This window comes from Chrysochloris asiatica, unplaced genomic scaffold (genome assembly GCF_000296735.1).
Source record: "Chrysochloris asiatica unplaced genomic scaffold, ChrAsi1.0 scaffold00039, whole genome shotgun sequence".
NCBI classification, from domain to species: Eukaryota; Metazoa; Chordata; class Mammalia; order Afrosoricida; family Chrysochloridae; genus Chrysochloris; species Chrysochloris asiatica.
In genome coordinates this window covers 10,037,730-10,065,015 of record NW_006408557.1, presented here as the reverse complement: position 1 = coordinate 10,065,015, position 27,286 = coordinate 10,037,730, and the positions used below count along the sequence as shown (strand labels likewise).

General features: G+C 39.4%; 1 protein-coding gene across 1 annotated transcript in view; it reads right to left on the bottom strand.

The window, feature by feature from the left end:
• LOC102837054 (chromosome unknown open reading frame, human C20orf26) overlaps positions 1-27,286 on the bottom strand; it is a 529,862-nt gene that overhangs the window by 344,019 nt on the left and 158,557 nt on the right. The window contains exons 8-11 of the mRNA XM_006860747.1: positions 20,161-20,252; positions 11,006-11,080; positions 9,605-9,783; positions 5,443-5,482 (exon numbers count right to left, since the gene is read on the bottom strand). Coding sequence (XP_006860809.1) covers positions 5,443-5,482; positions 9,605-9,783; positions 11,006-11,080; positions 20,161-20,252 — 386 coding nt within the window. The remainder of the gene's footprint in view (positions 1-5,442; positions 5,483-9,604; positions 9,784-11,005; positions 11,081-20,160; positions 20,253-27,286) is intronic.

Below are 27,286 nucleotides of genomic sequence, written 5' to 3'. Positions count from 1 at the left end.
TTGAATTTTTTTCTTCAGTTCCCTCAGCTTGAGAAATGCTGAGCGTGTTCTTCCTTTTTGGTTTTCTGATTCCAGATCTTTGCACATTTTGTTGTAATATCTGGCTTTATCTTCTCGAGCCGATCTTTGAAATTTTCTGTTCAGATCTTGGACCTCCTCATTTCTTCCATTTCTTCTGGTCTTCGGTCTTTAGTGTTTAATGTATCAAATCTGTTCTTCAGATGATCTCTAAATTAAGGTAGGATATATTCAACATCATATTTTGGCTCTCTCGGACTTGTTTTCGTTTTCTTCAACTTCAGTTTGAATTTGTATATGAGTAATTGATGGTTTGTTCCACAGTCTGCCCCTGGCCTTGTTTTCACTGATGATATAGAGCTTTTCCATCATCTCTTTCCACAGATGTAGTCAATTTGATTTCTATGTATTCTATCTGGTGAGGTCCATGTGTATAGTCATCTCCTATGCTGTCTAAAGAAGGTGTTTGAAATGAACAAATCATTAGTTTTGCAGAATTCTATCACTCATTCTCCAGCATCATTTCTATCACCAAGGCCATATTTTCCAACTACTGATCCTTCCTCTTTGTTCCCAACCTTTGCTTTCCAACCACCAGTAATAATCAATACATCTTTATTGCTTTTTTAATCAAATGCGGATTGAAGAAGTTGGTAAAATTCTTCTATTTCAGCCTCACTGGCTTTAGTGGTTGATTTGTAAATTTGAATAATAGTGGTATTAACTGAGCTTCCCTGTAGGTGCATGAATATTATCCTATCACAGACAGTGTTGTAACTCATAACTGATCTGGATATGTTCTTTTTGACAATGAATGCAACACCATTCCTCTTCAATTTGTCATTGCAGGCATAGTAAACCATGTGGTCGTCAGATTAAAAATGGACAATACCAGTCCATTTCAGCTCACTAATGCCAATGCCTAAGATATCGATGTTTATGTGTTCCATTTCATTTTTGACAACTGCCAGTTTTCCCAGATTTATACTTCATGCATTCATGTTCTGATTTTCAATGGATGTTTACAGCTGTTTCTCTTCATTTTGAGTTGTGCCCCATCTGCAAACGAAGTTCTCACGGGCTTTTCTCCCATGGGCTTTACTCTTCACGTCAACTCTACTTTGAGGAGGCAGCTCTTCCACAGTCGCATTTTGAGTGTCTTCAAACCTGATGGGCTCATTTTCTAGCACTATATCTGACAGTGTTTCTCTGCAATTCATCAGGTTTTCAGTGACTAAGTATTTGGAAGTAGTTCGTCACTCTTTCTCTCTAGTCTGTCTTCATCTGGAAGCTCATCTGAAACCTGTCCACTATGGGTGACCCTGCAGGTATTTAAAATACTAGTGGAATAGCTTTCAGAATCACAGCAACTCACAAGCCACCACAGTACGACAAATTGACAGGACAATAAATGCTGGCAAGGATGTGAAGAGACTAGGACGCTCCTGCATTGCTGGTGGGATTGCAAAATGGTGCAGCCTCTCTGGAAAGCAATATGGTGCTTCCTCAGAAGGTTGGAAATAGAAATACCTTATGATCCAGCAATTCCTCTACTTGGTATTTACCAACAAGAAACATGAGCCATAACACAAGTAGATGTATGCACACCAATGTTCATAGCAGCACTATTTACTATAGCAAAAAGATGGAATTAGCCTAAGTGCCCATCAAATGAAGAATGCATAAACAAACTGTGGTACATAAACACGATGGAATATTGTGTTAACTTGAAGAATAACAAGGAAGCTGCAAGCCACCGCAGAACATGGATGAACCTTGAGTACATTATGCTGAGTGCAATTGTCAGTCACAAAAGGAGAAATACTGCATAGGACCACTACTGTAAAAGACTAAGAAACGGTACCCATACTAAAGGGGAGGGTATTCTTTGCAGGTTACTGGTATGTGGGGGCTGGGGGGAGGGAAGGGAGGGGAAGGTGGAGCACAGGGTAGGAAATAGACACAGCATAGTTTGGGTGCTAGGGAGGGGGGCAATACACAAGAATTGGGAGGGGAGTGGAAGAACAAAGCGGATGGGAAAACAATTAGGCAGGTTTGCATGGGCTAAGTGGGACAGAGGTAAATAATGATGTATGCACACCCTTGGAAAAACAGGGCTCTGGGATATAGGGATTGAGACATGGTTAGAACGGGGAAAAGTGGGGAAATAATGTTAAGATGCCTGGCTGTCTTTTGAATCTTTGTTTCCCTGGCATACCATTATAAAATAGACATTTGAAGGGAAGAGAAAGGAATAGCCAGAAATGTCACCCTAGAAAGTTTGTAAGTCTGTCTTCTGCCTATAACTGATTAGAATACCAAAAATGGGGCTACAATGTGCCCAGTGAAGGAGGCTTCCTGCGGGACCTCTGCATTACATAAGACCATAGGTAGAATCCTGAACTGCATCCAGAATCTTCTGAGGTGGGAAATTTCCACTGGAAAGGACAAGGAGACCAGCCTGGAGCAGCTAGAAGAACAGAAGATACATCTTGAAAGAAAGACCGACAGAAAAATTACAAAATATAGGCAGTCCGACTGATCAGTACAAGAACAAGCAAGTTGCTCGTCCAGGAGACATCAAGTCAAGTGTTTGGGTACCCTCAGGGCAAACCCTCTTCCAAGACTCTAAGACTCAATGGGAATACATGCTCTGATTGGTGACCACATTCGTCACCGATAAGGTGTGTGCTGACGATCGCGGTGCAGGCTTTGGTTGGTTGATGATGTATGGAAGGGAATGTAACCATGGCAATGAAATGATATACGATAGACTGAACGTAAAACTAATGTTCTCCCATGTAAACTATCACATAATTCATAATAAAACATTAAGAAAAAAAAAGCTAATGAGCAACCATCTAGGATGCAACTATCAGGCTATCCAAGTAGAGTGATGAGAATTGAAGATGCTTAGAAGCAATTTGTTCAATGGATTAATGGAGCAGTGAATGTTAGTCTCCATGATTCTGAGACTAGAACAACTAGGTGGTGCCTGACTACTATTGCCCACTCTTCTGAAAGGGATCACATTAGAAGGTCCTAGAGTAGGAAACACTGTGGAACAAAACTCAAAATTATAAAAAGTCCGGGCTTACTGGTCAGAAAGAGACTGAAGGAACCCAAGACTAAGACCCTCACCACCATTCAGGTCTGGACCAGAACTCACCCTCATGGCCAATTTTCAGCCAAGTGGTGCTAGGTTTATAGGGAGACAACAACACTTGTGAGGTTTGCTTACCATGGAATGGTCACCATTCAAGATCAAAGGGGCAATATTCACCTGGGGACAAGGTAAAGTCAGATTGCTTGGGAAGGAGTGCTGAATGGAAATTAGAACCATAGGAAGGAAGTGGGATAACTGCTATTACAAGGAAGGGATTGCAGTAACTGAGATGAAACAAAGTGTGTGATTTGTATGATCTACAACTGATGATCTGCTCTGCAAACCTTCACTCAATTCACAATAAAAAAGTTTCAAAAATATAAAAAAATAAATTTCATCAGTTTCTCTTTTCATGTGTTGTTATATCTCCTAGAACATGTGGAGTCATTCCTGAGGCTGTGTTTCTAATGGATTAATGATGGTGTCGCTCTAGGCCAGCTGTGTGACCAAAGCCTGCCTGATCTTCTGTCAGGTCCCTGAAGAAGCAGCCGGCTCCTCCCAGAGCTAATTTGTCCCTCTGGGATCTCGCCTCCTCCTGAACTCTGTAAAGGCATTACTTTTTTTAATCCAAATTCCCAGGACATTTGTGCAACCCAAAGGAGAACTTTCGGGGAACTCTGGAGTCAAGTTGCTGAATGACAAGGGTTGGTGCCAAGTCACGGCAGGCTTTCTCTGGGAGGGCGGAGACTAAACATAATGAGCTGCCTAGACTTAGATTTGGAGGATTAAGGATGAAGTAATGAAGGTATTTTGTTCCTACCTCTCCCTATACTCTGAAGTGAAATAGAATTAAAATGTAAATAGGTCTTTTACCTTTTTAAAGTTAGCATTACAGCTTTCTAAAGTTGTAATGATAACTTTAAAAAAAGGTAAAAGATTTGCCTTTCCATGGACTTCAAAACAGGAATAAAATAAGCTTAATGCAACTTTGGTGGAATTTTCTTGAGAGAAATGAGTTTTATACATCCTATGCTCAGAGCACGCTGTATTGTTTTAAGAGCTTTGAAAATGCCTTAAAACTAATTCAATAAAATCACAATGAGGTACATTACTACAAGACTTCATTATATTATATTAACAAAATGAGGAAATATTATTTTGTTATATTAACAAAATGAGGAAAGATAATCTATGATCTCATAGTTTTAGGCAATATAATTAAACCATATTTACTTTTTGCTACATTATAAAAAGAATTGAGGTGCCCTGGTAGCATAGTGGATTATGAGCTGGGCTGATAGCAGCAAGGTTAGTAGTTTGAATCTATAGGTTGCTCCACGGGAAAAAGATGAGGCCTTCTGCTCCTATAAAGATTTACAGACTCTGAAACTCTATCTGGGGTTGCCATGAGTTGACATAGACACAATGGTGTCTATGTCAGGAGACATCAAGTCAAGTGTTCGGGTACCTTGATTCTCTTTGTGGTAATGGAATGGCACCATAGGATAAGCACTCGACCTCAAGATGAGTTTGAACTGCAAGACAGACAGTTCAAACTCACCAGCCGCTCAATAAAAAAACCCTATATAGGGTGACTATGAGTCAGAACTGACTCCATGGTACTTAACAACAACAACATTGGCAAAATATTAAATGATGCAGAATACACAGTAGTTAGTGCTTAGCTGCTAACCAAAAGGTCAGCGGTTGGAACCTACAAGTCTCTCTTGTATCTAGCTGAGCGTTCATCAGCTGAGCGATCTTGGGGATCAGCAGGTGGGTTTAAACTGATGTCCTTGCAGTTAACAGCCCAGTGATTATCCTATTGTGCCAGAAATTACAGCCTAGAAAACATTATGGGGTATTATGACTGTTACATAGAGTATGTTATGAGTTGGAATGGACTCAATGCCAAACAACAACAAAGCTATGCATACATTTCTTTTAATGTATGCATTGATAGGAAAATGTTAAAATAGCAAGACTGAAACTGTTTTCTGTGTTTAAGAGTTCATTCATAACACGCCATTTGACATATTCTCAGAGTGCAAAAGCAGTTCAAACCACACAATTATAGCATTTTAAATGTTTTTGTTGTTGTTGTTGTTATGTGCTGTCCAGTTAGTTCCGACCCATAGTGACCCTGTTTTGGGTTTCCGAGGAGCAGCTGGTGAGCTTGAACCGCCGATCTTGCAGTTCAAACAACTTTTCAGTCTGACGCATTAACCCATAGCACCAATGAATATGACATTTCACTATTCTAAAACTTCTCTAGCTTACAAACCAGTAATATTACTCAAAATTCAGCATGTACTTACAGGAAACAGATGGAAAACAAAATCCATAAAGTCCAGCGACCTATAACAAGAGAGTCATATTGTTACTGACCTGCTGTAGAAGCATATTTTTTCAAGAAATCTATGGCTCCTTTCCCCTCCGGTGGCGATTAGCTAACCACTAGCCAGAATTTGTGTCTAGCTGAGCATTTTATCCGCTGCAGAGGTCACAAGCTTCATATTTTAGTAATAACGTATTTTTTATTACTATTACAGCATTATTGCAATTAATCATCTCTGTATGTTCGAATAACCAATACAGAAAACTTTCATTATGGGGTTACAATCCTTGCCTTCCTTTCCGGAAGAACTGGGAGGAAATGTGAGCATATGATCTTTTCCTTTTTTAAATGCAATGCTGCAGATGGATATTCACAGACAAACCATAATAAGTCATGGGAGTTCTGTTTGAAAATTCAAAAGCTAAATTCTAAGCACAAGCTTATCTAAATGCACAGGGAAAAATAAATATAAAACAAGAAATTTAGAATGGCTTCCCAAGCTTTTTAGATATCTACAATGTCATTTTCCTGTGTCCTGGTGTTATGCTGTAGGATAAGCACTAGACTGCTAACACTGCAAGGTCGGCAGTTCAAGCTCACCAGCCACTCCTTGGGAACCCTATCAAGGGTCACTGTAAGTCAGATGGATCCTGGATATAAGTAGAGAATACCAGAAAGATGTTTACCTGTGCTTTACTGACTACGCAAAGGCTTTCGATTGTGTGGATCATGAGAAACTATGGACAACACCATGAAGTATGAGTATTCCCGAACACTTAATTGTACTTACGAGGAACCTGTACATGGACAAGAGGCAGTTGTTCTAAGAGAACATGGGAACACTGATTGGTTTAAAATTAGGAAAGGTGTACGACAGGGTTGTATTCTTTTACCATACTTATTCAACCTGTATGCTGAGCAGATAATCTGAGAAGCTAGGTTATAGGAAGAAAAATGTGGCATCAGGATTGGAGAAAGACTCATTCACAAACTGCAATATGTACATGATACAACCTTGCTTGCTGAAAGTCAAGAGGACTTAAAATACTTACTGATGAAGATCAAAGAGCACAGCCTTCGGTATGGATTGCATCTCAAAGTAAAGAAAACAAAAATCCTCACCAATGGACCAATAAACAACATTCTTATCAATGGAGAAAAGACTGAAATTGTCAAGGACTTCATTCTTCTTTGATCAACTATTAACACACTGAAGCAGCCGTCAAGAAATCAAACAACGTATTGCATTAGGCAAATCTGCTGCACAAGACCTTTTTAAAGTGTTGAAGAGCAAAGATGTCAGCTTGAGGACTAAGGTACACCTAACCCAAGCTATGGTATTTTCAATAACCTCACATGCATGCGAAAGCTGGACAGTGAATAAGAAGACCACAGAAGAATTGATGCTTTTGAGTTATGGTGTTAGAGAAGAATATTGGGCTGCCAATAGAACCAACAGTTCTGTGTTGGAAGAAGTGCAGCCAGAGTGCTCCTTGGAGGCCAGAATGGCCACACTTGTCTCTCATACTTCGGACATATTGTCAAGAGGGACCAATCACTGGAGAAGGATATCATGTTAGGTAAGGTGGAGGGTCAAAGAAAAAGAGGAAGACTTCCAGCAAGATGGATTGGCAAAGTGACAGCATAAATGGGCTCAAACATGGCAACAATTATGAGGTTGGCCCAGGACTGTGCAGTGTTTCATTCTGTTGTACACAGGGGTGCTATGAGTCGGTACCAACTCGATGGCACCTAACAACAACAATAACAACAACAACATGTGTATACAAAGTTTACATCACAACAGTGAGGAATGGAAAGATTGCTCTACAAATAGTGGGACAAAACTCGATGGAACCTAACAACAACAAATGAATCAGAATCGACTCAATGATACTTAATAACACAACAACAACATCATTAGGAAAAATGTTTTGAATTTCCTTTCAACCTTCAAAATCTCCAAAGAAGACTAAACTTGTAAGGGAAGAAAAGTACAAGTAATACAAGGTGAGAGAGAGTGTATTTAACTACATCCTCCAAATATGGCACTATTGATCATAAATATCACCAAACGATCACTATCAGTAGTGCTCTTAATCAACTAAAGAATCATCAGTTTTTAGCATTCAGATACTCTAGAACTTTCCAGCTTATAAAAACTTATCAATCTTTTTTTCTTTTCAATATTGTTCTGTTGGAAAATGTGGTGGAGTAGGTAGGGGTCCTAAATTAGATGTGGAATCTAGACCCCAGGGGCAGTAGCCACATCCAAACTGTCTGGGGTCATGAGCACAGACCTGAACCAACACAAAGTAGGGTGACTGGCGTGGTGGACACTGGAGGGTTGCTGACCAGTATCCATGGCGCTTCTTTCCAGCAGCTTCTATGGTTGGTTGCTTGGTCTCCTATCATTCCTCTTTCCAAATCATATGTTTGGGAAAACTCCAACCCCAGGTCTAGGGTGGACATGAGGCATACCTGAATGAGCCAACAAACACATGGCACTGTCTGACCCCAGCCACTGGCTCAGGAACACGTACACAGCACCAATCAGTCGAATGTCATTCTGGAGTAAGTAGGTCCCAAAGCAAAAGAACCGTCCTCAGGCTGGGGAAGAGGAGTGTGGGGTGTAAAGTCTAGGAACTGTCCTGGCCACAGGAGGAGGGACACTATTTGGAAAATGTGACCAACAGCAGGAAGGCAGAGCTGAGTGATGGACAGAGAAACTGATGTGGCCATATAAGACCTAGATCGATTCATATTTAAAATCAGTCTCATTACTGGATTTCTCCCCAGTTATGGAAAGCATGACTTCACATTTTAAAAACTGGTTTGGTTTCAGATGGTACCCATTTGACCTAGTTTCAATGGCTGGATGATCAGAACTTGACTAGAGGCAGATAAAAAAAAAATTTTTTTTTGATAAAGAAAACAAGTATAAATTGCTACAATTTTATGAACTTGACCTATACTTATGAATGTAATAGCTTAAAATATCAACCAAGAGGGAAGGAATCTTCACAGCAAGGATCATTCCCATCCCCTCTGTACACAGGGTTGATAGAGATGGGCAACTTAGACATTGGGTATGTAAAATAGTAGGGCTATAAAGGCGTGGCATGACTGGCTTACAAGTTTTCAAGAGGAAGTTTAGTTTCAGAGTGTGCGGGGGAAGGTAGAATCTCCGCTGAGTGGTTTTCATCCTGTCTAGATGGGGATGGTGAAAGGAGATGGGGATAAGACTCTTATGATTCAGTACTGAGTAATTGTCATGACTAATTAAAATTGTCACAACTATAAAGGTAAAAGTTTTGTAGCAAAAAGTGGGTAGTAGTTGATCTTACAGTCCAGGAGTAGAGGACTTTGGGACCATCAAATCAAGGGAAAAGAGAAGGAGCAGAGTGTGGGACCCTATCCAGAGAAGTAGCAACGCCAGAGATGGAGGCAGAAATGATGACGTGGAGAGATGAAGCAGCTGAGGACTCTAACTCATGGAGAGAGAGGGGATGTGTGCTTGCAGCTGGGGGACCAAGCTTTCAGGGTATGCCCTTGGGTTGCTTGAATGATTGTATATTCCCGAGTGTTTTGGTGTATATATATACATATATAAAACAACAACAACAACAGAGGGAATAGAAGCACATACTGTTGAATGAAGATGCATCGAGGGGATTGTAATCATTGCAGTGAAACGATATAGGATGAGCGTAAAACTGATGTACCCTATCACTCAATTCAAATAAAAACTTAAAAAAAAAAAAAGAAGCTAGTTTGGGTTGAATTGTCTGCCACTGGGAACCAAAAGACTAAAGAAGCAGCAACCCAAATCCAAAGTCCCACAAAATGATAATTTTATAGGGTAGGGAGCAGCATTTGACTTTGTGAGAGATAATTTTCCAGATCTTCAGTTGCTGCATAGGTGAGTCACACCCTGGCACCTCTATTACCAAGTTGGGTGCTTTACCAGTCCAGACTCTTTCGGGATGGGGCCCAGGAATTAGGGTTTAAAAAAAACACTTTCCCAGGAGATAATGACATATAGCCAGCTTTGGAAACTGCTGGCTTTACAAAATAAAAATATCAGGCCACTACTCTCATAAGGAAGTTATAACACAATCAAAAACCTGGTCAGAACTTGCCTTGCTTCATGCTTCTCATCAATACAAAACAGCTGAATACAAAAAGCAGTTGATGCTCCCTTGTAGCTGGGACGGAAATTGTTTATCTCCTTGAGCAGTAAGATGGATGCTGAACTCTCGCTGCTGACTTCATATTCTACCTCCTCAACAATGGAAACTTCACTGAGCTTTTCAATGTCCTAGAGCAAGGAGAGATGAAGAACTAAATGGAAATCCTATTCATTTTCTAGGGAAAGACGCACCATCCCTACCTTGTACCAGGGCAGGTGTGAATGCCTCACCAGGAACAAGTCATCCTAAACCAGGCCTAATTTTTAGGCAATGTTCTTAATGAAAGATCAAAAATTTACAAGATGATTAAAACAAGTTGTTACAAAATGGCCAGAAAATGAATTATTTCAGTTGTCTTTTGTTAAAGAATCCATATTTTAACCACATCAGTGGATAGAAATTAGAGCTGTGACACTCTGGGATAAGCACTGGACCACAAGGTCAGTTAGAACAGCAAGGTCAGCGGTTAAAATTCAGAAACCCTAGACAAGGTCTCTATGAGTCAGATCCGAATCAACAGCACATAACACCAGCAGCAGTGATATTTGTATTTGTATTAATTGTATGAGCAAAGTTACTTCTTTACCAAAGAGTTTTCATTGTGCTTTTGTGATTCGAGAATTTGGGGTTCTTGAGACTGCCTGCTGGTTCCAGGACTAAACTTGGTGGTGAGGTGGAGACCAGGAAGGGTTCAGTTGCCACGGCCACCTAAAGTTCACATTGAGTCTAGACTTTGCTCATCTCAGCGGCACCTAAAAAGATGCTATGATTAAGTTAGAGGAAAAGGATTCATTTTGACATACAGACCCTTAGTACAAAACTGTACCAGGAGGAAGCAGTGCCTGGACAAATGTATATGAATGATACTGAAAGAGCATATGGGAGTCCTGGTGTGGCACTGTGCGTTAATGCGCATCTAAAGGTCAGTGTGAGCCACAGACTGGTAGTTCAAGCATGTCAGTCGCTCCTCGGAAACCCTATACAGGGTCGCTATGAGTCGGAACTGACTTGATGGCACTTACCAACAACAACATGAGCATACGAGGGTACATAGGACACACATAATTAGAGAAATTTACATGCTTTTTTTCTGCTCCAAAACCAAAAGAAAAAAATTGTACCTAATAAATTTGTTACAAATAATTGATGCTGAAAATACAACTTTAGTTCTAAATTGTGTAGTAGGGCCTATCGGATAAAGGACTGATCACATAGGTATACAAGTTAATCAGAGGGAGCTTTGGAGAGAAATTCCTAAAGAGGGCAGTAGAAATAAACTGGCAGAGGCACGAACAGTCTAAACCATGTGAGGTCAACTAGTAGTATGCATGGGCCCAGTTCAACCCTGACCTCAATGTCACTGCCGTATTCACTTTGAACTGTTGATAGAGATTGCTCAGTCACAGCTTCATCACCAAGTTTTTCCTGCAATGACAAGAGCAAGACAGAAGAATTCATCAACACCACAGCAGTTTCAGCCTAGACTCTGATGCCTGGGCTTAAATCCTGACCCAAGTGTGTGACATGGGAGAAATTATGTAGCCTCAGTTTTCTTATTGTCCAAAGGAATAATAACAATTTTTACCCTGTAACATTGTTATGGAGTCCTCATGTGTCACTGTAGGATAAGTGCTGAACTGCTAACTGCAAGGTTGATTGTTCAAACCCACCAACCACTCCTTGAAAACCCTATTTGGGGTCACTATGAGTCATTACTTACTTGATGGTACTTAACTACAACAAGCTTGTTATGGTGGGAATGCAGTGGCTCTGTAGGACCGCAAACCACAAGGTCAGTTATTTGAGTCCATCAGCTGCTACACAGGAAAAAGATGAGGCCTTCTGCTTCCAAAAAGATTTATAGCCTTGGAAACCCTATATAAGGTTGCTATGAGTTGAAATCAACTCCACATCACTTAACAACAACAAAGTTGGAATAAGGAAAATAATAAAGATATATATGCTTAGCACAGGGCCAACAGATACATTACTAACTAATATGATTATTAGATATTATTAGTAATTATTCTAGCTCTTTTGTGTAACTTGTACACTAAGTTTTTTAAAATAGTTTTATTGAGGTGTAACTGATATACAATAAAGAACATATATTTAAAGAGTACATTTTTAAAAAGTTTTGACTTCTATAGGCACCCATGAAAATATTACAATTTAGAAAATGAACTCCCAAAAGTTTGTATGTTTATACATATTCCTTTCTGCTTTTTGTCACTATAAAATAGTTTGTATTTTCTGGGATTTTATATAAATGTCATCATATAGTATGTACTCGTTTTTTGTATGGCTTCTTTCACTTGTCATAATTACTTTGAAATTCATCCTCTTGTGGCATGTATCAATAGTTCTTTCCTTGTTGCTGTCATCCTTGGGAACCCCTATACAGATTTCCATGAGTCAGAACCAACTCAACAGCACTTAACGATGACAACAAGAACAGTGACTAATGAGTTTGAGCATCGTTTCATATTATATAACTTCTTTTAGAAAGTGTTCAAATCTTTTGACCATTTTTTAATCAGGTTATTTAGCATTTCTTATTATTGTGTTTTGAAAAATTGTATATTCTAAAAAAATTCCCTCATCACATATATGGCTTTCAAATATTTTTTTTTCTAGAAATTGTAGTCTTCGTTTTACATTTAGGTCTATATGAAAATGGCATGGAAAACCACATGTGACCTCACTCTACAAGTGGGAAGGAGAATCAAACTCAACATCAGACCAGGGTGGATTCCTATGAGGGGAGATAGATATATCTCCATCCTCCGATGTCAAACTTCTTTACAAGTTTGACACCAAGCATCCTTCCCCAAGACACTCTCTATTTCTCTGCTGGGTTCAATAATTCATTGCAATGGCCACACAAAACTCAGACAGCACTCACAATTAGCCTCTTCTTAGCCATGTCCACAGGCCCACCTCTCTCTAGTCTTCAGTCTCTTTGCTATGTGGCTCCTTGGCCTTTGTCCTGCTCCGACAATGTTACAAAGATCTTTTAGCACTGCTGATAAATGCCCAAGGGCACTCCACAATGCCTTAAGTAACCATGAGTTCCAAGATGATCAACGCTAGCTTCATGGGGTAGCAAACCTACCCTGCCCTTCCCTACTTCACCCCTCTAACTCAGTGCCAAGAAGCCCCCGACTCCAAAAGTAATCCACCTGCCCGAAGGCACTTAGCTTTACTTGGTCAGTGGTTTGGGAAGCCCTCAGCTCTGCCTCCTGTTCTTGGTTCTGTGGCTCTGCCACTTCTTTGCCACTCCCTTAACATCACAGCTCTCAGACTCATGGGTCAAAGAGGTTCAACACACCGAGATCTTTAAGTTCAAAGGACGTTCTCCACTTCTTACTCTTCTTTCTTGATGGTAGTGGGATTCCCATGATAGCTACTGAGATGACTCATTTTAAACCCAGAAGGATGAACAAAACTGACCAATACCCACAGTGAAGTTCCATACACCCTATTTGCATGGTCCCACCCAGTCACTTAGTGGGAGTTACGAAGACTAGAAGAACCATATCAAATAATTCACTGCATCACAATCTATGATCCATTTGGAGTTCATTTACGTATATGGTATGAAGTATGGATTGAGCTCTTTTTTATTTTTGCATACGGATATATACAATTATTTAAGCACCGTTTGCTGTGAACCTTTATCAAAAATTAGTTGTCTATATGAACATACGTTAAATCCTCTGGATCGTCTGTTCTGTTCTACTAATCTGTTGTTTGGCTTTGACATCAACACTATACTATCTTAATTACTAGAACTTTTATATAAAGTTTTTAAATCAATTAATGTTTGTCCTCTGACTATTCTTTTCAAAGTTGTTTTAGCTACTGTACACCCTTTCCATTTTCATATGAATTTTGGAATCAATTTATATATTTTTATAAAAGTTCCTTTCATTAGAGTTGGAGTAAATCTACAAATCAATCTAAAAAGAATTGACATCTCAACAATATTGGATCTTCTAACCTATGAACACAGAGAGCTAGGGTAGCGTAGTGGTTATGAATCAGGCTGCGAACCGCAAGGTCAGCAGTTCAAAACTACCAGCTGTTCCACAGGAGAAAGATGAGGCTTTCTGCTCCAGTAAAGATTTACAGCCTAAGAAACCCTGTACAGGGTCGCTATGAGTCGGAGCTGACTCCACGGCACATCACAACAACAACAACCCATGAACACAGTGTTACTTTCCAATATTGTTGAGATGTCAATTCTTCTTAGATTGATTTGTAGATTTACTCCAACTCTAATGAAAACTCCTACAGGAACTTTTTGGATTTCTCACAGTAATGTTTTGTAGTTTTTTATTACACAGATCTTCAACCTGCTTTTGTCAGATTTATCTCTATTTCATGTATCTGTAATATTGCAATAGTATTTACTTCACTTTCTAATTGCTGTTCACTGATATTATACAATTTATTTTTGTATAATAATTTTGTATGCGTTCAGTAACCTTGCTAAATTATCTTACTAGTTACTGAAGCTTTTTAATAGATTCTGTCAGATTTTCTCCAAAGAAAATTAAGTTATCTAGGAGTAAAAGATGGTTTTCATTCTTTCTTTCCAATCTGAGTATCTTTTAAAACTTCTTTTCTTTGCTATTTTGAGAAGCCTCAAACTACCAGTACAATTCTGAATAGAAGTGGTGAAAGCAGATATCGTTTTCTTATTCTAACCTTGGGGAAAAAACATGCACCTCTTTATTGTTAAGTATGACGTTGTCATTAGATGCTACAAAATCTGTTCTGACTCACAGCGACCAAATGCACAACAGAAAGAAACATTCCTGCGCCATCATCAAAATTGTTTTTATGTTTGAGTACATTGTTGCTGCCGATGTGGATGTATCAATCCATCTCATTGGGGTTCTTCCCTTTTTCATTAATCTTCCACCTTATTAAGAATGTCTTTCTACAAGACTGGTATCTCCTGACAATGTATCCAAAATACAAGCGATGAAGTCTTACCATACTTGCTTCTAAGGAGTATTCAGACTTTTAAGATAGATGTATTAGTTCTTCTGGCAATATTCTTATTCTTCTCCAACACCATAATTCAAATGCATCAATTTTCCTATGGTCTTCTGTATTCATTGTACAACTTTTACATGCATATGAGAAAATTAAAAATACCATGGCTTGGGCCAGGAGCCCCTTTCTCCTCAAACTGACATCTTTAACACTTTAAAGACTTCTTTTGAAGCAGATTTTTCCAATGAAATACTTCATTTGATTTCTTTTTTATTCTGGGGGGTGAGTGGGTAGGTAAGGGTATATAGGAGTAAGGAGTTAGGGTTATATCTATGACTAAGTCTAGGCAAAGCCCAGGACTTTACTAAGTGTTAGGCTTATGGTTACAACTAGGGTTAATTTAATGGTAGGAGTTGGGCTATGGCTAAGAGCAAGGCTTGGTTGGTCTACTTTAAGTGCTACAGTTAGGTATATATATATATATATATATATTTTTTTTTTTTCTTGAAATCAACCATTTCTTTTTGGTACAGTGATTCTGTATTCCTATTTTCTTTTGATGCTTTCTGCATCATTCAATAATTTGCACATAGAATCCTTCAATACCACAAGTCATTCTTGAATTTTTTCTTCAGTTCCCTCAGCTTGAGAAACGCTGAGTGTGTTCTTCCCTTTTGATTATCTAACTCCAGGCTTTTGCACATTTCATTGTAATATTTGACTTTGTCTTCTCGAGCCGACCTTTGGAATTTTCTGTGTAGTTTTTGTACTTCTTCACTTCTTGTGTATGCTTTAGCATCTCTAAATGGTGAGCAAGTTTCAGAGTCTCTTCTGACATCTATTTTGGTCTTCTTTCTTGTCTTCTTAATGACCTTTTGCTTTCTTCCTGTATGATGTTCTTGATGTCATCCCACAACTCTTCTGGTCTTTAGTGTCTAATGCATCAAATCTGCTCTTCAGATGATCTCTAAATTCAGGTGAGATGTGATTTAATGTAATATTTTGGCTCTCATGAAATTATTTTAATTTTCTTCAGCTTCAACCTCAATCTGCATATGAGCAATTTATGGTCTGTTCCACAGTCTGCCCCTGCCTTGCTTTGGCTGATGATATAGAGCTTTTTCACCGCTGCTTTGCACAGATGTAGTCAATTTGATTTCTGTGTATTCCATCTGGTGAGGTCTATGTGTATAGTTATATTTTACATTGTTTAAAAAGGTATTTTCAGTTAAGTCACTGGTCTTGCAAAATCCTACCACGTACTATATTTTCCAATTACTGGTCCTTCCCCTTTGTTTCCAACCTTTGTGTTCCTATCACCAGTAATTATCAATACGTCTTGATTGCATGTTTGATCAATTTCAGACTGAGGAAATTGGTAGAATTCTTAAATATCATCATCACTAGCTTTAGTGGTTGATACGTAAGACCAATGATGATGAACTGGTCTTCCTTGTAGGCGTATGGATATTATCCTGTCACAGACAGCACTGTACTTCATGACTGATCTTGTTATGCTTGTGGGTTTTTTGGTTTTTTTTGTTTTTTTTTTTTGAGGATGCATACAATGTCATTGCTCTTCAATTTGTCATCACTGGCATAGTAAATAATGTGATTTTCAAATTCAAAATGGCCAATATCAGTCCATATCAGCTCACTAATGCTTAGCTTATCGATGTTTATGTACTCCATTTCATTCCATTTTCCCCAGATTCCTACTTTGTACATTCCATGTTCCGATCGTTATTGGATACTTACAAGCCTTTTCTCTTCATTTTGAGATGTGTCCCATCAGCAAGTGATAGCCCAAGGGCTTTACTTCATTCACATCATCACAGTCAACTCGACTTTGAGGAGGCAGCTCTTCCCCAGTCGCATTTTGAGTGTCTTTCAACCTGAGGGGCTCATCTTTGGGCACTATATCTGACAATATTCTGGTGCTCTTCATCATGTTTCAATATTCAATAATCCGATGCTGACAGTGTTCCACTGCTATTCATAAGGTTTTCAGTGACTAGATATTAAGAAGTAGTCGGTCTCCCCTTCATCCTAGTCTGTGTTCTTCAAGAAGCTCGGCTGAAACCTGTCTCCTGTGATGACACTGCTGGTATTTAAAATAGCCATCGTATGGCTTCCAGAAACAGCAACACACAAGACACTGCAGTAGGACAAACTGACAGACAAGTGATGGCTATTATCAGTCAATTATAATTAACTCATACAGCTCATGCTGTTGTTTTCACTGTGCTGATGTTTTCACATTCGCTGATTTTGTGAGATTTTCTAGCTACAACATTGCAGTAAATAGTATTTGTGAACCTGTATCAATAGCTATTTTGAGAATGAAGTATTAAGAAACTAAAGGAAAAGGAGAAAAAATTTTAAAGGCTACTGCTCTGTCACTAATAATGTTGTAACTAATAATGGTGTAATTCAATATAAAAGATTTTGCACAATAATATTGTTGTTGTTTTTGTGAGATGCCATCGAGTTGGTTATGAAACACTACCCAATCCTGCGCCATCCTCACATTTGTTTTCATGTTTGAGTCTGTTGTTGCTGCCACTATGTCAATCCACCTTCCTCTTTTATGCTGACTCTCTACTTTCCCAAGCATGATATCCTTCAGAGGCTGGTCCCTCCTGATAGTATTCATCGAATCTAAGAAACATTATATTTCAGAAACTTAACAATTATACTTGTCACATAGCCTATGCATAAAATTGATAATGAATGTTACTAAGATTTCTGTATGGTCTGGAATAGGAGGACGTCCATGGAGGATGAGGGGGTGACCCCAACCCTAATGACACCACAATTTCACCTCTCTGATCTCTCCTCCAACCTATAAATGTCAGTGGCTTTATTTTCCCAGGACTTAGAGATCTGATGTCTCGACTTGGGGGCTTTACTGAGTTCCCACTTGTTTCCCCTCCCTGTGTCTGGAAACGCTCAAGCATGTCTGTCCATTGTAGCCTGGTGATCCATGTCTTGAAAACTCATCTCATATATGCCTTAGTTTTCTAGTGCTGCTACAGCAGAAATACCACATGTGGATGGCTTTAACAACCAGAAATATCTTCTCTCATAGTTTAGGAGGCCAGAAGTCCACATTCTGAATGCTAGCTCTTGGAGAAGACTTTCTCTTTGCCAGCTCAGTGGAAAGGTGCTTGTCTCCTTGCAGCATCAGCAAGCCCAGTATTCCCTGGAGATCTCTATACACCTTGGCATCAATCTTCCCCTGGTTCTAGGAGCTTCACAGTACAAGGTACCAGGTCCAAAGGATGTACTCTATTACCGGCTCTTCTCTCTTGGTGGTAGTAGATTCCTTCTTTGTTCAAATCTCTCTCCTTTAATCTCTTGTAAAATAAAATATGTTGTCTGCCACACCCTTGGGAACCTCCCTCAGATTCAGGTGGTGATGAGATTCTACCCTGGGAGTCCTGGTGTGGCTCTGTAGACTAAGCACTGAACTGCTAACCATGAGGTCAGTGGTTCAAACCCACCAGCTGCTCCTTGGAAACTCTATATAGGATCACTATGAATTGGGACTGACTCACCAGCATTAACAACAACAGCAACATTCTCACCCTTAATCCTCTTATTGGTTTATCACATCAGATCACATAATAGGGAGAAGCTACATCTCAACAACCACACCACTGATAATCCTGACCTAGTTTAGATGACATAAAAGCTTAACTATCACAATATATTTTGCTACTTTTTGATCATTTCTGGCAGGAGGACAATCCTAGGCTCTGTTACATCATCTTAATCAGAAGTGGAAGATCCTTCACTAATCTTTTTTTTTTAATTAATTATACTCATCAACTTCATTTTCCTCAATCTAATCCATGCCATACAACCTGCTTTGAAAAGACCAGGTGTCCCCCATCTCAGTTCCCAACTTTGAAATATTTCCACTCTCCTTTCCATGTACTGGTACCCTGGGGACATAATGCATTGTATTGGGCTACTAACCGCAAAGTTAGGAGTGTGAACCCACCAGCAGCTCACTAGGAAAAAGAATCACTATACTGTCTGCTCCCATAAAGACTGATAGCCTCAGAAACTCTATGGGGCAGTTCAACTCTGTCCTATAGGTTCACTAAAAGTCAGAATGAACTTGACAGCACTAGGTTTAGTTTCGGGTTTTTTTTTGTTTTTGTTTTCCCATGTACCAAATTGGGGCCTCTCCTCTTACTCATAAATGCTGTAACCTTCCTTAAGGACAGGACTATGTATGGGTCTCCTGGGTACCCTTGCAGAGTGCCTGACCTTGTGAGTACCCAATCTCCTTACAGAGAATAAGGAGCATTTGAAATGTGATTCCTACCAGCTACAGGTTGGATTCTTTTGTGGTTCTGGGGATTAGAATTCAGAGATGATGTGAAAGTAAGTATGGACAATTCAGTTGCCCAGAGTTAAGACTCAGTCCCTACGTCTTCCTCCGCTTATTAAGATTTTCTTTGGATGAGTTGATAGACAAAAACAAAATTTTTGTAGTTAGTTTATTTTGTTTTGTTTTTTTTTGCCAAGGTGAAAATTAGAACAATAGTCCTGGAAGGAACAGCACTGTACCTGCCCCATCCTGCACTAAGGAATGGATTCTGAACCCAGTTAGTTGGAGGAATTACAGGTTTAGAACCTGAAGCAGCTATGTGGTGGGACATGTCTTGAAAGTAGGGTTGATTTAGGACCAAGCTAGCCAAACTACCCTGGAAGGAAGTCTGTTCTCATCACTCTTGCACCACCTCTTTGTTGAAGACTGAAGGGAAGACCAGTCTGGGGGGTCCTGCTCCTAAGAACACAGGGACACATTCTGAGGCCCTATGGATCCAGTCAATGTGTGCATTTGCATCACTGGGAACCTGTTAGTGGTCAGAGGTTAGAATGATGCACAGATAGAGTGATGCTCAGATTCTTGGCTCAGCTGCCAAATCCTATTGCACTTGTAATGTGGCTGATGTGAGATCCCTTCAGGGTGGCAGTAAAGCACATCTCGTTGAAGTAGGAGGGGGCAGGGTTTCAGCTGAGGTTGGACAGAGACAAGGAGGCACAGCAGGCCTCCAAGGAGCTGTGGTCTAAGCTTCTTTAGTTTTCAGGGGTTATCCAGGGCAAAAAGGCAAACATGACCTCATTTGAGTATGTGGACAGTATATCTGTCTTTTCAGAAAGTAGGGACTTCCTAAGTCGCTTTATGATGAACAGCTTTCTCTGTCCATGCCTCCTGGAACCCAGGAAAGTGTGGGGAGGAAAGTAAAGAAGACACAGACTTCTGTACTGACCTGAATCTTGACCATACTAGTGAGGCTTTAGTTTGTCTAATGTAAACTCCTGGGCCCACTGGACTTCCCAACCTTACAGCCTGTGAGGCATTTTCCACACCCGATGTTAGAATGTCTCTGTAAAGTCCTCAGCACCAAAGGCACGCACCACACAGGTCATCCTCAGCCCACAACCACATCCCAAGTATGGGGGAATGATTCTGCTACCTGGATGCTTTCCAAGACATCAAAGGAGGCAGATTCCCGGTGATCCTCAATGGTTTTCTGGGAACCCAGGCTGCTACTCCGGAGCTCAGCATCTTTGAAAGAAAGATGGAATAAGGACAGAGAATGGATGGTAAGTACCTCCAATGAGAAGGAATTGGAAACAGCATGAATGTGTGCTTTGAGACCACAGTATACGTGAGGACTCTATTTCAGTGTGTCATACAGGAGGTGGGAGGAGCAGAGTCTTTGCAGCCCACCCTAATCTGACCCTGACATGAGATGAGCACAACTGGATGCCTCTCAGTGTTCCAGTTGCCTTGTTTACATGTTGTTGTTGTTATGTGCCGTGGAGTCGGTTCTGACTCACAGTGACCCTGTACAGGGTTTCCAAGGCTGTAAATGTTTATGGGATCAGAAAGCCTCATCTTTCTCCCGCAGAACAGCTGGTAGTTTCGAAATGCTGACCCTGAGGTTATCAGCCTGATTCGTAACCACTACGCTACCAGAGTTCCTTACATAGCAAAGATAAAACTCTCCTGCCTCCTAGAGGAGTGTGGGGATAAAATGATGTGTTCAGGACGAACGTGAGTTGGTACCAAGGAGGTCCTTGGCAGTTACTATGCAATGTAGGCATTTCATAGCAGACCCTTTGGAGCTCATAAACAGTTGATCACAAACTTTCTGGATGCAACTTTGAAAAGGTTTTTACAAAAGAGTGTGGAAAAAGACCCCAGTATACTATGCCAGTGTTATCTGAATGCCAAGGATTTGCACAAGGGCTCCTTTCTCTTTGTTTGAATATTGTGAGCAGACAACAGTCACTATTGTTATTTTTCTAAGCAGAAGAACTAGAGCTGAGCATTATTTTCATACTGTATTATGTTCTGAAGAGTCAATAACCAGGATTATCTTGGAGTACTTCAACCTTCACCACAAATTATTTCGAGTAGAACAACAATATTTCCATTTTGCCTAAAAAGCCCTTGGCCCGCTCCTCTTCCTTCTGATTTTATATTTTTATTTACCCAGAACAATCATGCCTATAGAGGGTGATTTAGAAGAGGATGTCCCTCACTGCAGGAAGGCCTTTGCTTCTTCCTTCTTTTTGGCTCACCCAATGCCTGCTCTGCTTGAAAAGGTTTCTAAGCCATGACATCTGTTCTCAGCCTTTGGGCCTCAGCTCAGAGCAACCCTAAGACGCTCAGCCCAGCAGCTGTCCTTCCTTACATGGCTGCCACAAAGGTCGGCGAAAGTAGGGCCTGCTCAAGGCTCCCAAGCCATTGCTGCCAGCATGGGCACGCTGCTCTGTCTTCTTACTTTAATCATCTCATTGCCAGGGCAGCTGGCATCCTTTCTGCTTCCTCCTCTCCCACTGTGATTCTCTCGTGTTTGTTTTGGCAGCAACCCCTGCAGGCACCTCTTCACCCCTAGTCACCAGGTTACTAGCGCCCTAGTCCTGCTTCTGGAAAAAACATAGGCGATGAAATAGAATGACACTGTACAAGAAAATTTAGATGCCTAGGGAGGTGAGCAGGACATAGACAAAGAGATACAGAATGTTGAAAGAACAGTGAGAATCTCAAGAGAAGAGAGGACATAGGACTTAGAATCCCTCTTCTGACACGCTTTGGGGCAATAAAATATATCACATCTAAAGCTTCTGAATATGTCCTTCACCTGTATAAACGTCCAGCTAATGTCCAGATAATCTTTGCAGGACTTCTAGTGTAGTTGATGATGAGAGCAGCTTGCATTTCAGGTGGATTTATTTTATTATACAGTCTTTGGGTGGTTATTACATAGGCATTGGACACTGAGGCTTAACCCACAGTCAAGGCTGTATTCTTTGTAGTGCAACTAGTTAACGCTTGGCTGCTAATAGAAAAGTTGGAGGTATGAGTTCACCCAATGGTGCACTGGAAGAAAGGTCTGGCAATCTACTTTCAAACACTCACTTATTGAAAAGAATATGGAGCACAGTTCTACTTTGACACACACAGGGTAGACAAGAGAGTAGGAACTGACTTAATGATAACTGATTGTGTTTTTGGTTTTATTTTGCTAATGAGATACAACACACATGCACTAATATGCACAGCTTGTTGTTGTTGTTGTTGTTAAATGCCTTCGAGTCGGAGCCGACCCATAGCGACCCTGTACAGGGTTTCCGAGGGTGTAAATCCTTACGGGAGTAGAAAGCCTCATCTTTCTCCTGCGGAGCGGCTGGTAGTTTTGAACCACTGACCTTAAGGTTCGCAGCCCGATTCGTAACCACTACGCTACCAGAGCTAGTGACTTCAAACCTATGTCTATACCCAAGTAGTAATTACCATCTTGATGAATATTGAAAACATTTCCACCACACAAAAAGCTCAGTCAATATCCCCCTAAAAGAGCTGTCTGACTTTTAGTTTCATCACTTTCAATGGTGAGAAGCTACAGTTATTGCCCTTGTGAAGAGGAACCAGACAAGGATGCCTTTTATCACTTTTCTTCAATATTGTGTTGGAAGTCTTAGCCAGAGCTATAAGGTAAAAGAAAGGGAAATTAAAATTAAATTATAGGCAAATTGGCAAAGAAAAAGTAAAACTCTCTCTATTTAAAGATAATAAGATCCTATACTTACAAAATCCCAAAGACTCTGCAAGAAAATTATTGGAACTCATTGATAGATTTGGCAAAGTGCCAGGGTACAAGATCAACATAAAAATTCTGCTGGATTCCATTAAACTATTAAAAAGAGCTCTGAGAAGGAAATTAAGAAAGCAATAACATTGACAATAGCCACCCAGAAGATGAGATACTTGGGAATAAATTTAACCAGAGAAAACAAAAGACCTATACAAAGAAAATTACAAAACACTACTACGAGAAACCAAAAAAGACCTGTAGAAATGGAGGAATACACCCTACTCATGGGTAAGAAGAGATAACATTGTTAAAATGTCAACACTATATACAGATATAATGCAATCTCAATCCAGAGTACAACATCACTCTTTAAAGAGATAGAAAAACTAATCACTGACTTTATATAGAAAGGAAAGAGATCCCAGATAATCAAAGCATTATTTTTAAAAAGAACAACAAAATAGAAGGCTTCTTACTTCCCGATCTCAAAACCTACTACACAACCACAGTAGTCAAAACACTCAGATACTGATACAATGAAAAACATAGATCACTGGAACAGAACTGAGAACCAAGAAGTAAACAGTCAGGTCAGTTGATTGTTGACAAAGGGCCAAAATGTATTATATTGTTATTGTCATTGTTAGATGCCATCAAGTCAGCACCAACTCATAGTGACCCTATGCACAATAGAACAAAACACTGCCTGATCCCATACCAATCTCACAATCGTTGCTAAACCTGAGCCCGTTGCTGCTGCCACTGTGCCAATCCATCTCGTTGGGGGTCTTCCTCTTTTTCTCTGAGCCTCCACCTTACCAAACATGATATCCTTCTCCAATGAATGGTCCCTCCTGACAATATGTCCTAAGTATGAGAGATGAAGTTTGGCCACCCTGGCTTCCAAGGAGCATTCTGGCTATACCAGAGATTGGTTTGTTCTTCTGGCACTCCATGGTGTTTTTAGTATTCTACTCCAACACCATAACTCAAATACATCAATTCTTCTACGGTCTTCCTTATTCACTACCCAACTTCACACGCAAAAGAGGTTACTGAAAATACCATGGCTTAGATCAGGCATCCTTTACTCTTCAAACTGACAACTCTTCAACACTTTAAAGAGGTTTTAAATAGCAGATTTGCCTAATGTAATACATTGTTTTATTTCTTGACTGCTGCTTCCATGAGTGTTGATGGTTGATCTGAACAAAATGAAGTTTCTGACAACTTCAATCTTTTCTCTATTTATATGTATTATATGGAAAGAGATAGTCTCTTCAACAAATGGTGTTGGCAAAAATATAAATTCATTTGCATAAAAATGAAACAAGATCCTTATCTCACACCATGTACAAAAATGAACTCAACAGAGATTAAAGACCTAAATATAAAGTCTAGAACTATAGAGATCATCAATGAAAAAAAAAACAAGGATAAACTTAGGGTCTCTGTTATACAGTAAAAACACACAATCTAACAATATTGGAAACACACAAATAGAAGACAAAATGGAAGATAGGGATTGCTAAAAAAAAATAGACACTTATGTGTACCAAAGGATTTCATTAAAAGAGTAAAATAAGAAGACAAAGACTGAGGGAAAAATATTTGGCAACAAAATATGAAAGGACTACTCTAAAATTTTTAGAACACTTAAAACACCTCAATAAAAGACAAATGATCCAATTCAAAAGTGGGCAGAGGACATGGACAGACACTTCACCAAAGAAGACATTCAGGAGACCAACAAACATATGAAGAAATGTTTATAATTATTAGTCAATGTTGTTGCTGTTGTTAAGTGCCATCAAGTCAGTTCTTATTCATAGCAATCCTGTATAGGGTTTCCAAGGAGTGGCTGATGTGTTTGAAGCACCAATCTTGTGGTTCAAACCGACCTTGTGACCCAGTGCTTGAACCCACAGCACCACATCAGGATTTCATTAAAGAGATGCAAATCCAAACAACAATGAGACACCATCTTACTCCAGCATTAACAGCATAGTTAATCATAATAAACAGAAAACAACACATGCTGGGCTAGGGTGTGGAGAGATTGGGACCCTCCTACACTGTAGGACTATAAAATAGTGTAACCACTATAAAAGATAGCAAGGCACTTTATCAAAAATGTGGAAACAGAAATACATATGATCCAGTAATCCCTTTACTTGGTATATACACTCAAGAAATAAGAGCTATGATACAACTAGATATATGCACACTCATGTTCACTGCAGCATGTTCACAATAGAAAAAGATGGAGGCAGCTTAAAAGAATGGATAACTAAACTTTGGTACACAGAGATACACAGTGAAATATTACGCAACATTGAAGAATAATGATAAATCTGGAAAACACTTCACAACATGAATGAAACTGGAGGACATTATGCTGAGTAAAATTAATCAATCACAAAAGGACAGTGTATGAGACCACTGTTGTAGAAGTTAAGAGAATATTTTCTTGCCAAATGAAATATTCTATGGTAGTTAATGCAGAGTTGGGGGTGGGAGAGAGGGAATTATTCACAGGCTAGAGTGTAGACACACGTTAGCATGGGATATGGGCAGGAAATATACAAGAGGTAAACTGGCAGAGGAAAGATGAAGGTGGCAGAAGACAAGGAAGAAGTACAAGAGTTAAAGGAAACACAAATGATGATGCATGGAGGAGACTGTAATCATTGCAATGAAACAGTGAGTGTAAAACTAATGTTCTCCCATGTAAACTATTACTCAATTCATAATTTAAAAAAAAGTTTAAAAGAAATAGAGGCAAATAATGTTACATGGAGAGGATTACAATCATTATAATGAAGCAAAGTATATGATTTGCTGAATGTAAAATTCATGATCTGCTCTGTAAATCTTCACTCAATTCACAATAAAAAGTTTTTTTTTTTTAAATGAATGAATTAATAAAAAGGAAAGAAAAAAAAAAAAAAAAGACCAAAATGGATGTAAAAAGAGCCTCTGGAACTTTCTCTCTAACGAAGAGAAACTAAAGCGAATGGCAGAAATGTGATAGTCAAACAGCTGAACAGAAAATGTCAAAAGGCAGCCCAAGAAGACAGAGTTAACTATTATAATGAAATGTGCAAAGACCTAGGGTTAGAAAATCAAAAGTGAAGAATACTATCAGCATTTCTCAAGCTGAAAGAACTGATGAAAAAATTCAAGCCTAGATTTGTAATACTGAAGGACCCAATGGGCAAAATGTAGAATGGTGCATAATGCATCAAAAGAAGATAGAAGGTATACACACAGTTGCTGTACAAAAAAGAAATAGTTAAAGTTCAACTATTTTTAAAGGTAGCATATGATCAAGAAACAATGATGAAGAAATCAAGCAGATTTCACTATAAAACATAAGTGGTGGGGGGGATTAATAAATTACAGAGTGAGTTTAAAGAAAATTAATGCACCTTCACATCAAAGTGAAATGGGCAAAGATCTGGAGTCAGCAAACCAAAAAGGACGAACACACTCAGCATTTCTTAAGGTGAAAGAACTAAGTGAAAAAGTTAAGCCTCAACTTGAAATAGTGACAGATTCCATGGCAAAATATTGAAGGATGCAGAAAGCATCAAAAGAAGTTGAAAGGAATATACAGAATCACTGTACCAAAAAGAAATGGTCAATGTTCAGCCATGTCAAGAGGTAGCATAAGATCAAGACCCAATGGTACTAAAAGAAAATGTCTGAGCTGTACTGAAGGCATTGTTACAGAGCAAAGCTCCAGGAATTGATGAAATACAAATGGAAATCTTTCAACAAACAGGCAGCGCTAGAGGCACTCACTGTATCATGCCAAAAAATTTGGAAGACAGCTACTTGGCCAACTGATTGGAAGAGATCCATATTTTTGCCCATTCCAAAGAGAGGTGAGCCAACAGAATGCAGGAATCATACGACAATATCATTAATATCAAATGCAAGTAAACTTTTGGTAAAGACAATTTAAAAATTAATGCAACTGCACAGTAACAAGGAACTGCCAGAGGCTCAAGCAGTATTCAAACAAGGATGTGAAATGACAGACAACACTGCTTATGTCAGATGGATCTTAGCTGAAAGCAGAGAATACCAGAAAGATTTTTACCAGTACTTTATTGACTATGCAAAGGCTTTCAACTGTACAGACCATGACAAGCTATGGACCACACTGTGGAGAAAGAGTATCAGGAACACATAATTGTGTTCATGAAGAATGTGTACACTGACCAAGAAGCAGTGGTTCTCACAGAATAAGTGGACACTGAATGATTTAAAATCAGCAAAGGTGTGTGCCAGGGTTGTATTCCTTCACCATACTTATTCAATCTGTATGCTGAGCAAATTATCCAAGACACTAGATTATATGAAGACGAACATAGCATCAGGACTGGAGAAAGATTCGTTAATAACCTGTGAAACAAAGATGATAGATACAACCATGCTTGCTGAAAATGAGGAGGACTTAAAATACTTACTGATGAAGATCATAAAC